Raw genomic sequence first — 14,933 nt, 5'->3', positions numbered from 1 at the left:
CCTTCTGCGATGGCCCCCCTGTGTGCGTGTGTGTGTGTGCGCGCGTGTGTGTGTCAGGTAATCACCTGAAATGTTTTAGTTTTAGTCTAGTTTTAGTCGACTAATATCATACGATTTTGTTGACATAATTGTCAGTATATTTAGTCATTTTTGTCATCATGGCAAAACAATTATTTCGTTTTTATTTCGTTTTCATCAGTGAAAAAATGTGTAGTCGCCGAACATTTTTCGTCATGGTTTTAGTCGACACAGAAATGGACACTGGTGCGTTGTTGTTGTGGCATGCCTTATGTAATGCTCCCTGTCTTCCATTGTGTTTATCCGTCTGTGTGTCTTCTGTCCAGGAGGGTGAAATATGGCCGTCCACCACAGCAACGTTCAGCATCGTCTTTAAGCCTCAGGAGGCCAGGCTCCACCAGCACACCTTCTACTGTGATGTCACAGGTCAGTGCCTCAAACAAACAGAAAGATAGGAGCGCACACCAGTCATTCCCTGAAGAAGGCAACTTGTTAAAAAAAGAAAGTTTTTGATGGCATCGTGACTACGAGCTGTGCGGCCTCTCTCCTTTCTCAGTCACAGGTCAGTGCCTACCTAGGAGTGTAGGATACAGTGTTGTTTTTGGCAGCAATTTGTTTTTTGCAAAAGTTTTTTGTCATGGTCTCTTCAATAGTTTTCATTTAGTTTCTAGTTTTTAGTCGACTAAATACGTACAGTTGATTTAGTCGACTAAAATGTATTTCGGCGGGCCTTGATGCCGTCGTAACGGCTGATTTTACACTTGCTGAAAATAGCAGATCTACAACCTCACAATGCGTCGCGCTGCGTGTCAGTGAAAAAAGGTAGTCGACAAAATCAACACTAGTAGGATACCACATTTGGTTGTGTTTCACACGTTATAGCAGTGGTTCTCAAACTTTTACATTTCAAGGTTTATTTTAATGATGTTTAGGACACAAGAAACACTTCCCTGGGGTTTTCTATGTGTGTAATTTGTCTTTTATATGTTTTAGTCATGACGCCATGTTCATGCCAACATTTGTCATGAAAATGTGGTCCTCCTGGACTACAAGTCACACCTCCACGTAGCCTCGTCCCCTCTCCACAAGGACGGGCGGTCCACCAAAGCATTATGGTCATTGTAGGAATTCAGCAATCCAGTCAAACCATAGTCAAAACACACAGACTTCATTATGTATCTGGCCATTATAGGGTGCAAATTTCAAATTGTGTTTATCTACTACAAATACTATTAACATTGAGTGACCGCAGTTTCTTCCCGTGGTGAAATGTCCCTTTAACTCTGTCCAACTTACAGGGTCAATTTAGACCCCCCCCCCCCCCCCTAAAGGAACCCAGAGAGTCCCTATAGAATCCACAATGAGAATGGATAATACTCAATTTAAGTTAACATTAGTACAAATAGTACAAATAGCTATTTGTATTTCAGTATTCCAAACTTTTGGGGAGCATAAAATGTATTATGTGTTGATATGTATGGTGAATGCCACAAGGTGTTCATACTTGAATTACAACAAGCTTGTTCTAACCACCTTGTGTTTATCGAAAGGTTTTTGCTGATATATTTTGATACTATGACCTCAGTGCTTTTCTTGCCCACTACTTGCATATTTTGTATCGACTCTATTGCTGTTGCCATACATTGAGTTTGGGGTGAACAGTATAGGATGGTTGTTTGGGCCTGCATTGTTCAGGCAGCAGGCGCTTTGTGGCGACACGGTACAGCGTGTTCCAACAGTGAGGGGCGTCCCTGATGAATGTCTTAGAGAGGAAACACTGGCTCTACTGTACTGTGTAAGGCAGAGCCGGCAACTCCATTGATAAGCCAGAGCGATGCCCGGCGGAGAGTGCAGCTCTGAGATAACTAATTCGCTGAAGTTCCAGACATGATGTTCCAAAGAGATTGTTGTGAAGGTTCAAAATGAACTTTAAAGTTTAACATTTTAGGTGAGAGTATTTACCTGACTTTTACCCAGACGTAAAAGTCAGGTAAATCTGATAAATGGATTTGGGCAAAAGGCATTTTGCCTTTTCTTTATTTTTTTGTTACAGTTTTTGCGATGGCTTCACGTTCCTAATCCTGCAGGACAGCGACTCTGGTGTTTTTATACAAGAGGGTGCTGTTTTCTGAGCTCTCCAAACTCTTCCAACTACTTGGCACTGTGGGCCTTTGGGAATAGCTCGTCCAAACCCGTCCTTGGGCTGGCAGTGAATGAGTTTAATAAGAGAAGTGAAATGAGTACCACAGACGAAAAACTGTCTAAGTCCAAATTTCAGACTGACCCCTCCACGAAAAGGCCTCGTTGTCCTGACCCCTTATCTATCATTTATACATTATGGATAAATAGTGTGGACTTTTCGTCTGAATTGAAGGGTAAAGCTTCAAAAAGTAAAGTATTACACTTGGATATTAGGTGGCATTGAACAAAGTTTAAAACACTGCTCCTGTCTATTGAGTAGCCAGGCACTGAGACGTTCATTTTGTTCTATTTGTTTCCACCGTATATAGTTATAAGGAGACAGGCTTTCTGCAGATGTACTGTACTGTATTTTCTTCTGTCTTCTTTAATAAAAGTAATTGATCCTTTCTCTCGTTCAATCTTCCTTTTGTGTGAATAGAGCTAAGATAAACAAGGGGGGGTTATTGTTCGAGAAGAATACGTTTCATCGAAAGTGATGTGAAATTACTTCAGAGAGTGAATTGAGAAAAGGCAACGTATTCTCCCCGAACAATAACCTCCCTTGTTTGTCTTACCTCTATTCACACACGAGACTCAATGAGAGAAAGGATATCAATTACTTTTATTAAAGAAGACAGAATAATAACCAAATGGACCCTTACAAGTCCATTTGGTACACTCTCAGAGTGATTCTACGGACATATAGACGACCCCTGATCATAATATATTCCTTTGTGGTAGATGCTTTTATGCAAAGTAGGAAAGGATCCCCCAGCACTAATCCTGTGCTCTACCCACGGAGCTACACAGGACCACACAGTATACACGCTTCTTTATCCCATTCTGACCTGAGATCAGATTCATACGAGGTTTCCACTGGACACACACTGGTCTGATCAACCCATTCTGACCTGAGGTCAGATTCTAAAAATGTCAGTCGTTCTTCGATTTTTCAAAAATAGCAGACCTACAAGCTCGTATCGCGCCACTCGGTGGCGCGATACGAGCTTGTAGATCTGCTATTTTTCAATAGTTAAAGCATAACATGATGCCAACACCAAAATGGGTGCCCGTTCAGAATGGGTTAAACCTTGCCTGATCTCATTTTCATAATAAAGACAAAACACAGGGCAACAACAACAAATCCCCGTCTCGTCCGCATTGCTTGAAAAGAGCAGTTTGTAGTTTTGCATGTGGCCTGCGTGTGTGTGTGTCTTCCTGCGCCGGAGGCCAGATTTACATGAATTTCCATGTTTTCTGAGGCTGCTGCAGGTGACCTGAAACTAGGGCACGTGTGCTGCTCAGAATAATGGCTTGCACAGACAAAAGATTACGTTTTAACCGAAAGATTTGACTGTATTCAAAACATATTAGGACTACTTTCGTGAGATTAAGAGCATGCACCTAAATTGCCCATATAGTTACATTATCATACAAATAGTATATAAATTCAAATTTTCTTAAGCTTTCTTAAGCCGTCATTTCTTCCTACGTCTCTCCCCTGGGATACATTTGAAGGAGACGCTCTTCATCAATACATTCTGGAAGACGGGGGAAATATTATTAATTGTTTATTATTAAACATTTTTAAAGCATTTTTGCTTCATTTTGATAGAGAGCAGTAGGGAAGAGATGCAGTAAATGGCATCAGGTCGGATTTGACCCCATAGGCCAGCTGTGTGAAGGACTTTAGCCTTTAGTCTTTAAATATTAAATAGTCTCTAAATATAATTTCTTTATTATTAAACATTTTTGCAGAAGGACTTTAGCCTTATGTAGTTCAGTATGCACTAGTCTCTTAAAACCTTTTCAGATGGGGAGCGACTGACACGCCTATAGTCATTTCCAATGAGAGGCGTGCGTTTTTTTTTGTCTCTCGCGTGCTCATTTCGTGCACACGTCCGCGGGTGACTAGACCCTAGGGGCCTAAACCACTAACCCCTAAACTTCTTTGCCTTTCTTTTTACTAAAGAAGTTTAGGTATAATTATATGGGGTTTAGCACTGATGCAAATAGGGCCCTAGATATTCAGTGTTGATGTGCTAAAATCCATGTCTTTCTTGCTTCTCTTTGTTTTTTTGTGTTTGTTACTCTGGCTGTGTTCGTTCACGTCCGTGTCCGTCTGTGTGTTCGTTCACGTCTGTGTGTTCGTTCACGTCTGTGTGTTCGTTCACGTCTGTGTGTTCGTTCACGTCTGTGTGTTCGTTCACGTCTGTGTCCGTCTGTGTGTTCGTTCACGTCTGTGTGTTCGTTCACGTCTGTGTCCGTCTGTGTGTTCGTTCACGTCTGTGTGTTCGTTCACGTCTGTGTGTTCGTTCACGTCTGTGTGTTCGTTCACGTCTGTGTCCGTCTGTGTGTTCGTTCACGTCTGTGTGTTCGTTCACGTCTGTGTCCGTCTGTGTGTTCGTTCACGTCTGTGTCCGTCTGTGTGTTCGTTCACGTCTGTGTGTTCGTTCACGTCTGTGTGTTCGTTCACGTCTGTGTCCGTCTGTGTGTTCGTTCACGTCTGTGTGTTCGTTCACGTCTGTGTGTTCGTTCACGTCTGTGTGTTCGTTCACGTCTGTGTGTTCGTTCACGTCTGTGTGTTCGTTCACGTCTGTGTGTTCGTTCACGTCTGTGTCCGTCTGTGTGTTCGTTCACGTCTGTGTCCGTCTGTGTGTTCGTTCACGTCTGTGTGTTCGTTCACGTCTTTGTCCGTCTGTGTGTTCGTTCACGTCTGTGTGTTCGTTCACGTCTGTGTCCGTCTGTGTGTTCGTTCACGTCTGTGTGTTCGTTCACGTCTGTGTGTTCGTTCACGTCTGTGTGTTCGTTCACGTCTGTGTGTTCGTTCACGTCTGTGTGTTCGTTCACGTCTTGTGTGCAGGCCGTGAAGGCTGTCTGCCTCTGACCGTCACGGGAGACGGCCTAGGACCCAAACTCCAGCTCAGCTACAACATAATGGACATGCAGAACGTTTTCATAGGGGCCAAGAACTGTTATGAGGTAGGTAGGGGGTGTGAAAATGCTTTCTTGGTTTTTTTATTTTATTTTATTTATAATGTATACTATACATAATGAGTACTTTAACTTTTGTGTACTTTAAGTTCATTAACATTTTGATGCCCTTTTAAGTACATTTTGATGTACATTTACTCAAGTACATTTTGAATTCCGGCCTTTTACTTGTAACAGGGTGCAGTATTGATACTTTTACTTAACCCATTTTGGACTGATGTCGATAAAAAAAGCCTTCTAAAATTTTTCTGAAAAACCCATGTTTCTATGTCAGCGGTGCTCAACCTTTTTCATGTCAAGGACCCCCAGAATTATCTCTATTGGGCCACGGACCACCCATCTCAAAATATGTAGTTCCAGGGACCCCCCAGAAGCCAATATTTTAACATTTAAAAATGTTCGCTCTGAAATATATATTCAAAGATTTGTGCCACATTTTCACGACCTACATTTTCAGACCTACAAGCTCGTAGCGCGCCACTCTGTGGCGCGCTACGAGCTTGTAGATCTGCTATTTTTCAATAGCTAAATTATAACATAATGCTTAAAACACCAAAGGGGGTTCCCACCCAAAATGGGTTAAGTGAAATATGTGAGTACTTTTCCCACCACTGTTCAGTTATTGACGGAATCCTTGATCAGTATCACTGTATTTAATGTATTATTACTCTGTACATCTCCAGGTGCTGGTGTCCAACAGAGGTCTGATCGACGCTCCGTTCAAGGTGTCCCGCCCCGACAGCACCTTCGGCCGTTGTTTCTCCTCCAGCCCTGAGGAGGGCGTGGTTCCCCCGGGGGCCCGTCAGGCTCTCCAGGTGGTCTTCTCCAGCAGCTCCCTGGGAGAGTTCTCCGAGGACCTGCTGCTCACGGTCACGGGCCAGCCGCAGAACCTCGCCTTGACCTTCCGGTGAGGTTACTGTAGTTACTGTAGTGTAGATTCAGAGGGCCACTATATTTCCACACTCACTCCAGAGGGCCACATTGGAACCCCTTTTGGTGTTTTAAACATTGTTATAATTTCGCTATTGAAAAATAGCAGATCTACAAGCTCATAGCGCTCCACCGAGTGGCGCGCTACGAGCTTGTAGGTCTGCTATTTTTTTTTTATCGTGAAAATGTGGCACAAATCTTTATATATTATTTCAGAGCCAACGTTTTTGACTCAAATCTTTGCTTCTGGGGTGTCCTTGGAACAACATACTTTTTGATGGTGGTCGGCGGCCAATTACATATAATCTTGGGGGTCCTTGACATGAAACAAAAAATGTTTGAAAACGACTGACCTAGAAACATAGGGTTTTCCAGAAAACTGTCATGATTTGGAAGACATTAGAATCTAAATGGGTTAATATATACTGTTGGGCAGTGTGAAAGGATCAATTCCCTATTTTGGTCCCAGCCAGGCAGAAAAAAAGGTTAACATAATATTTGGCTGACCATGTTGAATCACTTTTTACCCCATTTAACCCATTCTAAACGGGCACCCATTTTGGTGTCAGCATCATGTTATGCTTTAGCTATTGAAAAATAGCAGATCTACAAGCTCATATCCCGCCACCGAGTGGCGCGATACGAGCTTGTAGGTCTGCTATTTTTGAAAAATCGAAGAGCGACTGACATTTCTAGAATCTGATCTCAGGTCAGAATGGGTTAACAGTTCAATTGTGTGTTTTTTCTGTTAGTTACTGCACTTTGTCTTTGTAGTCATTATACTAATTGTCATGATGTCATCTGTTGTGATATGTCAGTGCTTTGGTTTATATATTACTATCAGTTATTATCAGTCATGTGTTGGTTTTCAGAGGCCGCGTCGTTGGCCCCACTTTCAACTTCAACGTTTCAGAGCTCAACTTTGGAGATGTTGCCTTTGGTGAGTAACTGTACATGTTTAACACAATCAAAAACACATACGCTAAAATGCTGTGCTAACCTCGTGGACTTAACTTAGTGTGCTGGATAGATATTAAGTAACTATATGTCAGTGTGACGATTCAATAAATGGTGCATTTACAGTATATAGCGCCTTTATCCAAGGCGCTTTACATAGATTGTGCATTATACATTCACCCATTCACACACACATTCATACACCGATGGCGGCGGAAACCATGCAAGGCACCAACCAGCACATCAGGAGCAATTAGGGGTTCAGTGTCTTGCCCAAGGACACTTCGACACGAACTCTGGGGGAGCCCGGGTTCGAACTGGAAACCTTGCGGTTACCATCCAGTCACTCTACCCCTGAGCCACCGCCGCCCATTCAATGATTGTAAAATCTGATATGATTCATTCATTCAAGGATAATTTGAAAAACCTGCTGAGAGAAGCGTTCTAAGTACAAGCGATGGTGTGATTGCGTCGTAGAGGCAATTCAGCAGAACCAAGAACAAAAAGACAAAACTCCTGCTTTATCTAATAGAATGAGTGATGAATGGCAGACCTGTTAAAGGCTTTCGCATTTCACGATTTTAAGTGCGCGTGCGTGCGTGCGTGCGTGCGTGCGTGCATGCGTGCGTGCAATGTGGAAATGCTCTGTTTCAAGTAAAAGTCGAGGGAAACATTTACTTGAGTAAAAGTACAAAGGTATTGACATATGAATGTAGGCCTACTTAAAGTACCAAAAGCAAAAGTACTAATTTTGCAGAATTTCCATTACATTTTCAAATGTATACAAATCTTTTGGAAATAGCTGATCTACAAGCTCACAATGCCTCTCATTGTGACGCACTGTGCACTTGAAGATGGCCGAAATGTATAGGGCTGAAGTGGTTAATGTATGTTGTAATGTATGTTTTGTAAATCTAAATCTACTAAGTAACTAAAAGTTTTTAAATAATTGTAGTATATTTGTCTCTGATATGTAGTGGAGTAGAAGTAAAAGTACAGACAATTGGAAATACTTCAGTAAAGTCATTATATCTCATAATTGTACTTAATTCTTTGTTGTCTGCCACCTGGTGGCGGCAGAATGCCCTGCCAGGGCATATTCTCTAGCTTTACCGGCATGGAGACCGCCATTGTAAAGATCGGAGGTCTATGGGGGCCGTGTGCAAAGATCCTGGTGCTGGGGGTGACGGAGGCGTTGCCTAGCAACCGGGTCCAATGTTAAAAGCAGATTTTCGGCTAAATCGTTTCCTATTTGGTGTAAAGCTTTAGGTACGAACATGTTCGTACTTAGCAGTAAAATAATGACGTGCAGTAGATGTTATTTTCCACCACTGCCCTGTTGTCCCTCCCTCTCTCTCTGGCTCCTCCCTCTCTATGACGCCTCTTGTCCCTCCCTCTCTCTCTTGTCCCTCCCTCTCTCTCTTGTCCCTCCCTCTCTCTCTCTCTCCGTGCAGGCTTCCCCCACACGTTGACGTGCACCCTCTTCAACACCTCCCTGGTGCCCATGGCGTTCGCCCTGCGGGTGTCGGGCGACGGCTCTGGGCCCGCCAGCGTGTCCAGCGCCGCCCAGGTGTCCGAGCTGTCCAGAAACCAGTGGCACGGCAGCGGCGCCGCTCTGGACACGGCACGCGCACGGCCCTCAGAGTTCACCGTGAGGCCTGCCACGGGCGCCGTGCGCGCCATGTCAGACCTCACTGTGGAGGTAAGGCCCTATAACAGCATGGTGACCACCATGTCAGACCTCACTGTGGAGGTAAGGCCCTATAACAGCATGGTGACCACCATGTCAGACCTCACTGTGGAGGTAAGGCCCTATAACAGCATGGTGACCACCATGTCAGACCTCTCTGTGGAGGTAAGGCCCTATAACAGCATGGTGGCCACCATGTCAGACCTCTCTGTGGAGGTAAGGCCCTATAACAGCATGGTGGCCACCATGTCAGACCTCACTGTGGAGGTAAGGCCCTATAACAGCATGGTGGCCACCATGTCAGACCTCTCTGTGGAGGTAAGGCCCTATAACAGCATGGTGGCCACCATGTCAGACCTCTCTGTGGAGGTAAGGCCCTATAACAGCATGGTGACCTCCATGTCAGACCTCTCTGTGGAGGTAAGGCCCTATAACAGCATGGTGGCCACCATGTCAGACCTCTCTGTGGAGGTAAGGCCCTATAACAGCATGGTGGCCACCATGTCAGACCTCACTGTGGAGGTAAAGCCCTATAACAGCATGGTGACCACCATGTCAGACCTCACTGTGGAGGTAAGGCCTGGTGGCCACCATCGCCTGCACTGCGTGAAAAGAGGAGTTAACAGGGAATTACGGGAACTGTATTTTGCCCGTAAACCTCAAGTTTGGCGGGCACATACATGTAATATACGGTAATATACAGGTGTGATGGTACAATTCGGGAGTTTATGGCAGTTTGTTTCCTGTAATATACACATCCGTATTCCAAGCTTTTTGCGCACTGCCAAATAGAAAATTGTAATTGTTGATTTGAGTGGGAACACCCTTTTATTTCATCAATTGTGTGTGTGTGTGTGTGTGTGTGTGTGTGTGTGTGTGTGTGTGTGTGTGTGTGTGTGTGTGTGCGCATGCTCCTCTCTCTAGGTGACGTTGTGCTCCAACACAGTGCAGAGCTACAGGCTGGCGCTGGTGGTGGACGTAGAAGGTGTCGGGGAGGAAGTCCTGACTCTGCCAATAAACGCCAGGTCAGATTAACAAATTAGTATCGAGCACAGACGCTATTTGAGAAACTGTGTGGGTGTCTGTGCGTGTGCAACCTGTGCATGCATGTGCGTGCGCGTGCGTGTGTGTGCCCGCCTGTGCGCACATTTCATGTTTGTTTGCGATCAGGTGTTGCGCTCTGAAAATAGCAGATCTACAAGCTCGTAGATATATTTTCAGCATGCAACCTAGTGTAAATTCGGCCATTACGAGGCCATCAGGGCCTGCCATCGAGGCCCGTCAAAAGGCCCTGCCGTCTTTTCCAACAGGTGTGTGGTACCTGAGGTGGTAAGTAAGTAGCCTTGCCGAGCCATGAGGCCCACAGGGCAGGAGCCTATCTCCTGTTTCTGTAGCCATGAGGCCCATAGGGCAGGAGCATATCTCCTGTTTCTGTAGCCATGAGGCCCATAGGGCAGGAGCCTATCTCCTGTTTCTGTAGCCATGAGGCCCATAGGGGCAGGAGCCTATCTCCTGTTTCTGTAGCCATGAGGCCCATAGGGGCAGGAGCCTATCTCCTGTTTCTGTAGCGTGAGGCAGCTTGATGTACAAGCACACCCCCTGGACATGACGCTAGTATGTCACAGGGACTTACCCCCAATCAAACCCTTGATGCTGTGGTACCTGAGGTGGTGGTAGAGACTAACTCTGGCTCGTTTCCAACAGGTGTGTGGTACCTGAGGTGGTGGTAGAGACTAACTCTGGCTCGTTTCCAACAGGTGTGTGGTACCTGAGGTGGTGGTAGAGACTAACTCTGGCTCGTTTCCAACAGGTGTGTGGTACCTGAGGTGGTGGTAGAGACTAACTCTGGCTCGTTTCCAACAGGTGTGTGGTTCCTGAGGTGGTATAGAGACTAATAGGCAATTCACACTGAGTCGGACTGAATCCGTTTCATTGGAACCGTTTCCGAATACGGTTGCCTGGTCCCCGATGGCCATGATTCACATTGCCCGAGATTCAACAGCGCACCCGGGTACACTTGCATAACACACTTTAATCCTCCTGATGGCGGTGTGCTTGATGGCTGGCACGCCCGGACACTGACCATCAACTCTGCGACATTGTCTCAAATAAATAGTGACACACTGCATTGCATTGCCTCTTTGCCGTTATACTACTTCACTGTCAGCCTGCCTGCTATTCACTGTGTCAGTCAGTTCTGTGCTCCAGTGTCGTGTTTGATATTAGTTTGCTATGAATTCTACTTTAGCATTATTATTATTTTGTTTTACTTTGGATACTATGCCTGCAAGCAAAGCCCAAGAGCCACGTGTAGTCCGCAGGATAAGATCAGCGCGTACTGCAGTGCTGCAGATTCAACAGGAGACGGGCGGTGTTGAGAAATGCGCTGGTGTTACGCGTCGTGCAGCGGCTATGTTTTTTTTTTTTTTACGCTTGGCTCGTCAACTAGAGATTATGTCACGTTCTTAAAAAGAACTGTCCACTTCCCACGCATGCATTCACATTGGAACGATCCGTATCTGAATACACTTCAACGGTCCAGAGACCCGCCCCCCATGCGGTCCCGGGGGCGGTTGGGCGATCCGCTCCCGGGAACGGTACGCATCAATCACACTACCACAACATCTGCCAAGTGATCCCGAGTGCGCACCCGGGACCTAAGGTGGTGGTAGAGACTATCTCTGGCTCGTTTCCAACAGGTGTGTGGTACCTGAGGTGGTGGTAAAGACTAACTCTGGCTCGTTTCCAACAAGTGTGTGGTACCTGAGATGGTGGTAGAGACTAACTCTGGCTCGTTTCCAACAGGTGTGTGGTACCTGAGGTGGTGGTGGAGACTAACTCTGGCTCGTTTCCAACAGGTGTGTGGTACCTGAGGTGGTGGTAGAGACTCCGGTGTTGGAGTTCCACAGGTGTTTTCTGGGTCATCCGTATCAACAGCTAGTGAGGTTGACCAACACCAGCAGCTCCCTGCCTGGCTGCTACGGCCTGCTGGACCAGGTTAACACCGCACGCACACACGCACGCACGCACGCACACACACACACACACACACACACACACACACACACACACACACACACACACACACACACACACACACACAAACACACATACCTGCTGCTGACTGGCCTTGTGTACCGAATGCAATGCATAGGAATGGGAACGAAACTATAAAAGAGTGGAAGAGAGTACAAGAGTGTGTGTGTGTGTGTGTGTGTGTGTGTGCGTGCGTGCGTGTGTGCGTGCGTGCGTGCGTGCGTGCGTGCGTGCGTGTGTGTGTGTGTGTGTGTGTGTGTGTGTGTGTGTGTGTGTGTGTGTGTGTGTGTGTGTGTGTGTGTGTGTGTGTGTGTGTGTGTGTGTGTGTGTGTGTGTGTGTGCAGCCCGTGCTGCTTCTGCATCGGCTCTGTTTTCGTCAGCTCGACAGCTCGTCATCATAGCTGTTATTTTGCATGGCTGTGTTGTGAACACATACCGGTAAACACGACTCACCCAATGCCAATACTAATCACTGTAGTCTAACCGTATATTGCATCAAAACTTCTGTCGGGACGGTCTTTAAGGTTGATAGCTGTTTCAACTTTCTCCCTCGTATTTCTACTTTATTGAAATAATGTCATCCACATTGCATAGCCTATACTGCAGGCTTTGTTGACTAGATCGATCAAGCTCTGGCTCTTGATCGATTATTTATATGGCGAAATCATTTAACATCTCTGTGATGGGTGACTGGACAGCTTGCCCTTGCAGAGTGGAGTGGGTGGGGCTTAGTGGAGGGCTTAATGTGATGTCTGTTTTGCAATGGCTCTCTCCACTAGGACCTTAGAGTATATATGAAGACTAGGACCCCTAAATTAATATGTATTTGACTGTGAAATATATTTTGTGTGAGCTTGCACCCTGAGGGTGCGTGTAATATGCATGTAAACACAAACATTGTCCTCACACAAACATTAAATGCCATTGATAATGAATGGCAAGCTACTTTTGACAGGATGAAAAATGTTGGACTTAATTTCTTTGTAGGCCTTTTGAAAAGCATTTTGTACTTTTTACTTGTACTTGTACTTTGTACTTTTACTTTTATACATTTAAGTACATTTTAAAACCAAGTACATTTAATGTGAGCTACTTTTATACTTTGACTTAAGTAATTGTCTAATTGGTTACTTTGTGTGTGTGTGTGTGTGTGTGTGTGTGTGTGTGTGTGTGTGTGTGTGTGTGTGTGTGTGTGTGTGTGTGTGTGTGTGTGTGTGTCTATCTGTGGGCAGGTCTACGAGGAGCGCCCAGCGGTGCTTTATGGCAGCGCTCACCCCAGAGGAGTCATTCCTCCATCCAGTTCAGTGGAGGTTCCCATATTCCTGCTGGCTCAGACTCTGGGCAGACTGCAGTACGCTGCACCCATCGCTGTGTTTGGCAGAACACAGGCACCCATGGTCAGTGTGTGTGTGTGTGTGTGTGTGTGCGTGTGCGTGTGCATGTGCGCATGCACGTGCATGCATGCGTGCGGTGGTAATACATAGTGTTATTGCTGTTAGCTTCTTGGCACGAGCTACACAGTGCTTTCTTAACTATTAATTATTGAATGAAGCAATTACTCTCAATCATTCGATCTCCTCTCCTCTCCTCACCCCTTTCCCCCCTCACTGTATATGTTTCTTTTCCCTTTTTACCTCTATGATAAGTTCCTGTTTTGACTATATAGTTGTGTATATTCGTACGTCTCTAATTGTTTTGATGAATTGAAAATGGTCGGCCCTATTGTAAACAAGTGTAATGCGTCCACTCACAGTTAACAGTTTTTGTATTGAGTTGTACTTGAAATGTACTGTAATTCTGCAAACTGTTAGTAAATCCTCTCCTCTCCTCTCCTCTCCTCTCCTCTCCTCTCCTCTCCTCTCCTCTCCTCTCCTCTCCTCTCCTCTCCTCTCCTCTCCTCTCCTCTCCTCTCCTCTCCTCTCCTCTCCTCTCCTCTCCTCTCCTCTCCTCTCCTCTCCTCTCCTCTCCTCTCCTCTCCTCTCTTCCCCTCCCCTCATACAGGAGGTGGTTCTGTCATGTATTGGTCAGGGTCCAGCGGTTCATGTTCACACTCCTGAGCTGGACTTTGGCAGGATTCCAGTTCTGACGGACATTACCAGAACTCTTCTCCTGTCCAACCAGTCCCCCATCCCAGCCCGCTTTACCGCTCGCACGGTGGGTCTCAATGTCTCTCACTCGCTCTTTCTCCCTGTCTCCCACACCCCGCGCATGCATGCACTCTCTCTCTCACACACACACACACACACACACACACACACACACACACACACACACACACACACACACACACACACACACACACACATATCCATCCAGCCTCTCAATCCCTGCAAACAAAAACTCACTCCCCCTGCTCCTCTGATTAATTCATCCTCTCTAATTGAGTGTGTAATTAATGAGTTAACTGGTCCAATGCTTTGTTAGCTCCAGAGATAATGGGTTGCCAGTCCAATTGCAATCCATCCCCATAACAAATTACAGCTCGGCAAAGCCTCGCCGACCTCATTTTGCTTTGCTTGGAGCTTTTCACATTATATGAGTTGGTTAGAAAAGCCATTATGTCATGCCAGGACTCTCCTAAATCAATGCTCTTTATTTCTTTATTTCTTGTATATCACAAGAATGAAACCGTTGGAAAATGTACTGCATGGGAACATGTTTGAAAAAAATATTGAAATTTCTATCTACTTTTTTATGCTGGACCTTTATTTTTTTCCCGGAGGATACCATGAATGTTTTCGTGATAGTATAGTGTAGAAGCTTTTTTTTGTTGCTCATTTTCAGCAACGCCCTGCACGTAGAAACACAGACAGACACACACAGATTCAAACCTGGGAGCTGACCAGTACAACCACAGTCTTATACTGTTTGCCACTAAGCAGCTCCACTGGAGCAGTTGGGGGTTCAGTGCCTTGCTCAAGGGAACTTCGGCAACATCTGCCCAAAACCGCTGCCTGTGTAAAGTTACGTTCATCAGGACCGCCAGGGGTCCCCAGCTAAATATGTGAATATTGCATACAGTGCGTCACGAGCTTGTACTTATTTATTTATTTTATCTCGAAAATATTATAAATCAACACAAATATTCTCTTTTCCGGAGGACCCTGGCACAAACAAAACCTCTTCA

General features: G+C 45.5%; 1 protein-coding gene across 1 annotated transcript in view; it reads left to right on the top strand.

Annotated features, from left to right (window-relative positions):
• hydin (HYDIN axonemal central pair apparatus protein) overlaps window positions 1-14,933 on the top strand; it is a gene marked incomplete at both ends in the record, with an annotated part of 178,481 nt that overhangs the window by 37,137 nt on the left and 126,411 nt on the right. Inside the window, 9 exon segments of the mRNA XM_083764015.1 lie at window positions 345-444; window positions 5,063-5,181; window positions 5,877-6,100; window positions 6,996-7,063; window positions 8,535-9,343; window positions 9,695-9,795; window positions 11,629-11,767; window positions 13,039-13,203; window positions 13,808-13,960. Of these exon segments, the coding sequence (XP_083620141.1) occupies window positions 345-444; window positions 5,063-5,181; window positions 5,877-6,100; window positions 6,996-7,063; window positions 8,535-9,343; window positions 9,695-9,795; window positions 11,629-11,767; window positions 13,039-13,203; window positions 13,808-13,960 (1,878 nt within the window).

Source organism: Protomyctophum parallelum, assembly GCF_964188405.1.
Source record: "Protomyctophum parallelum genome assembly, chromosome: 4".
Taxonomy (NCBI): domain Eukaryota; kingdom Metazoa; phylum Chordata; class Actinopteri; order Myctophiformes; family Myctophidae; genus Protomyctophum; species Protomyctophum parallelum.
This window is presented reverse-complemented; position numbering and strand designations above follow the sequence as displayed.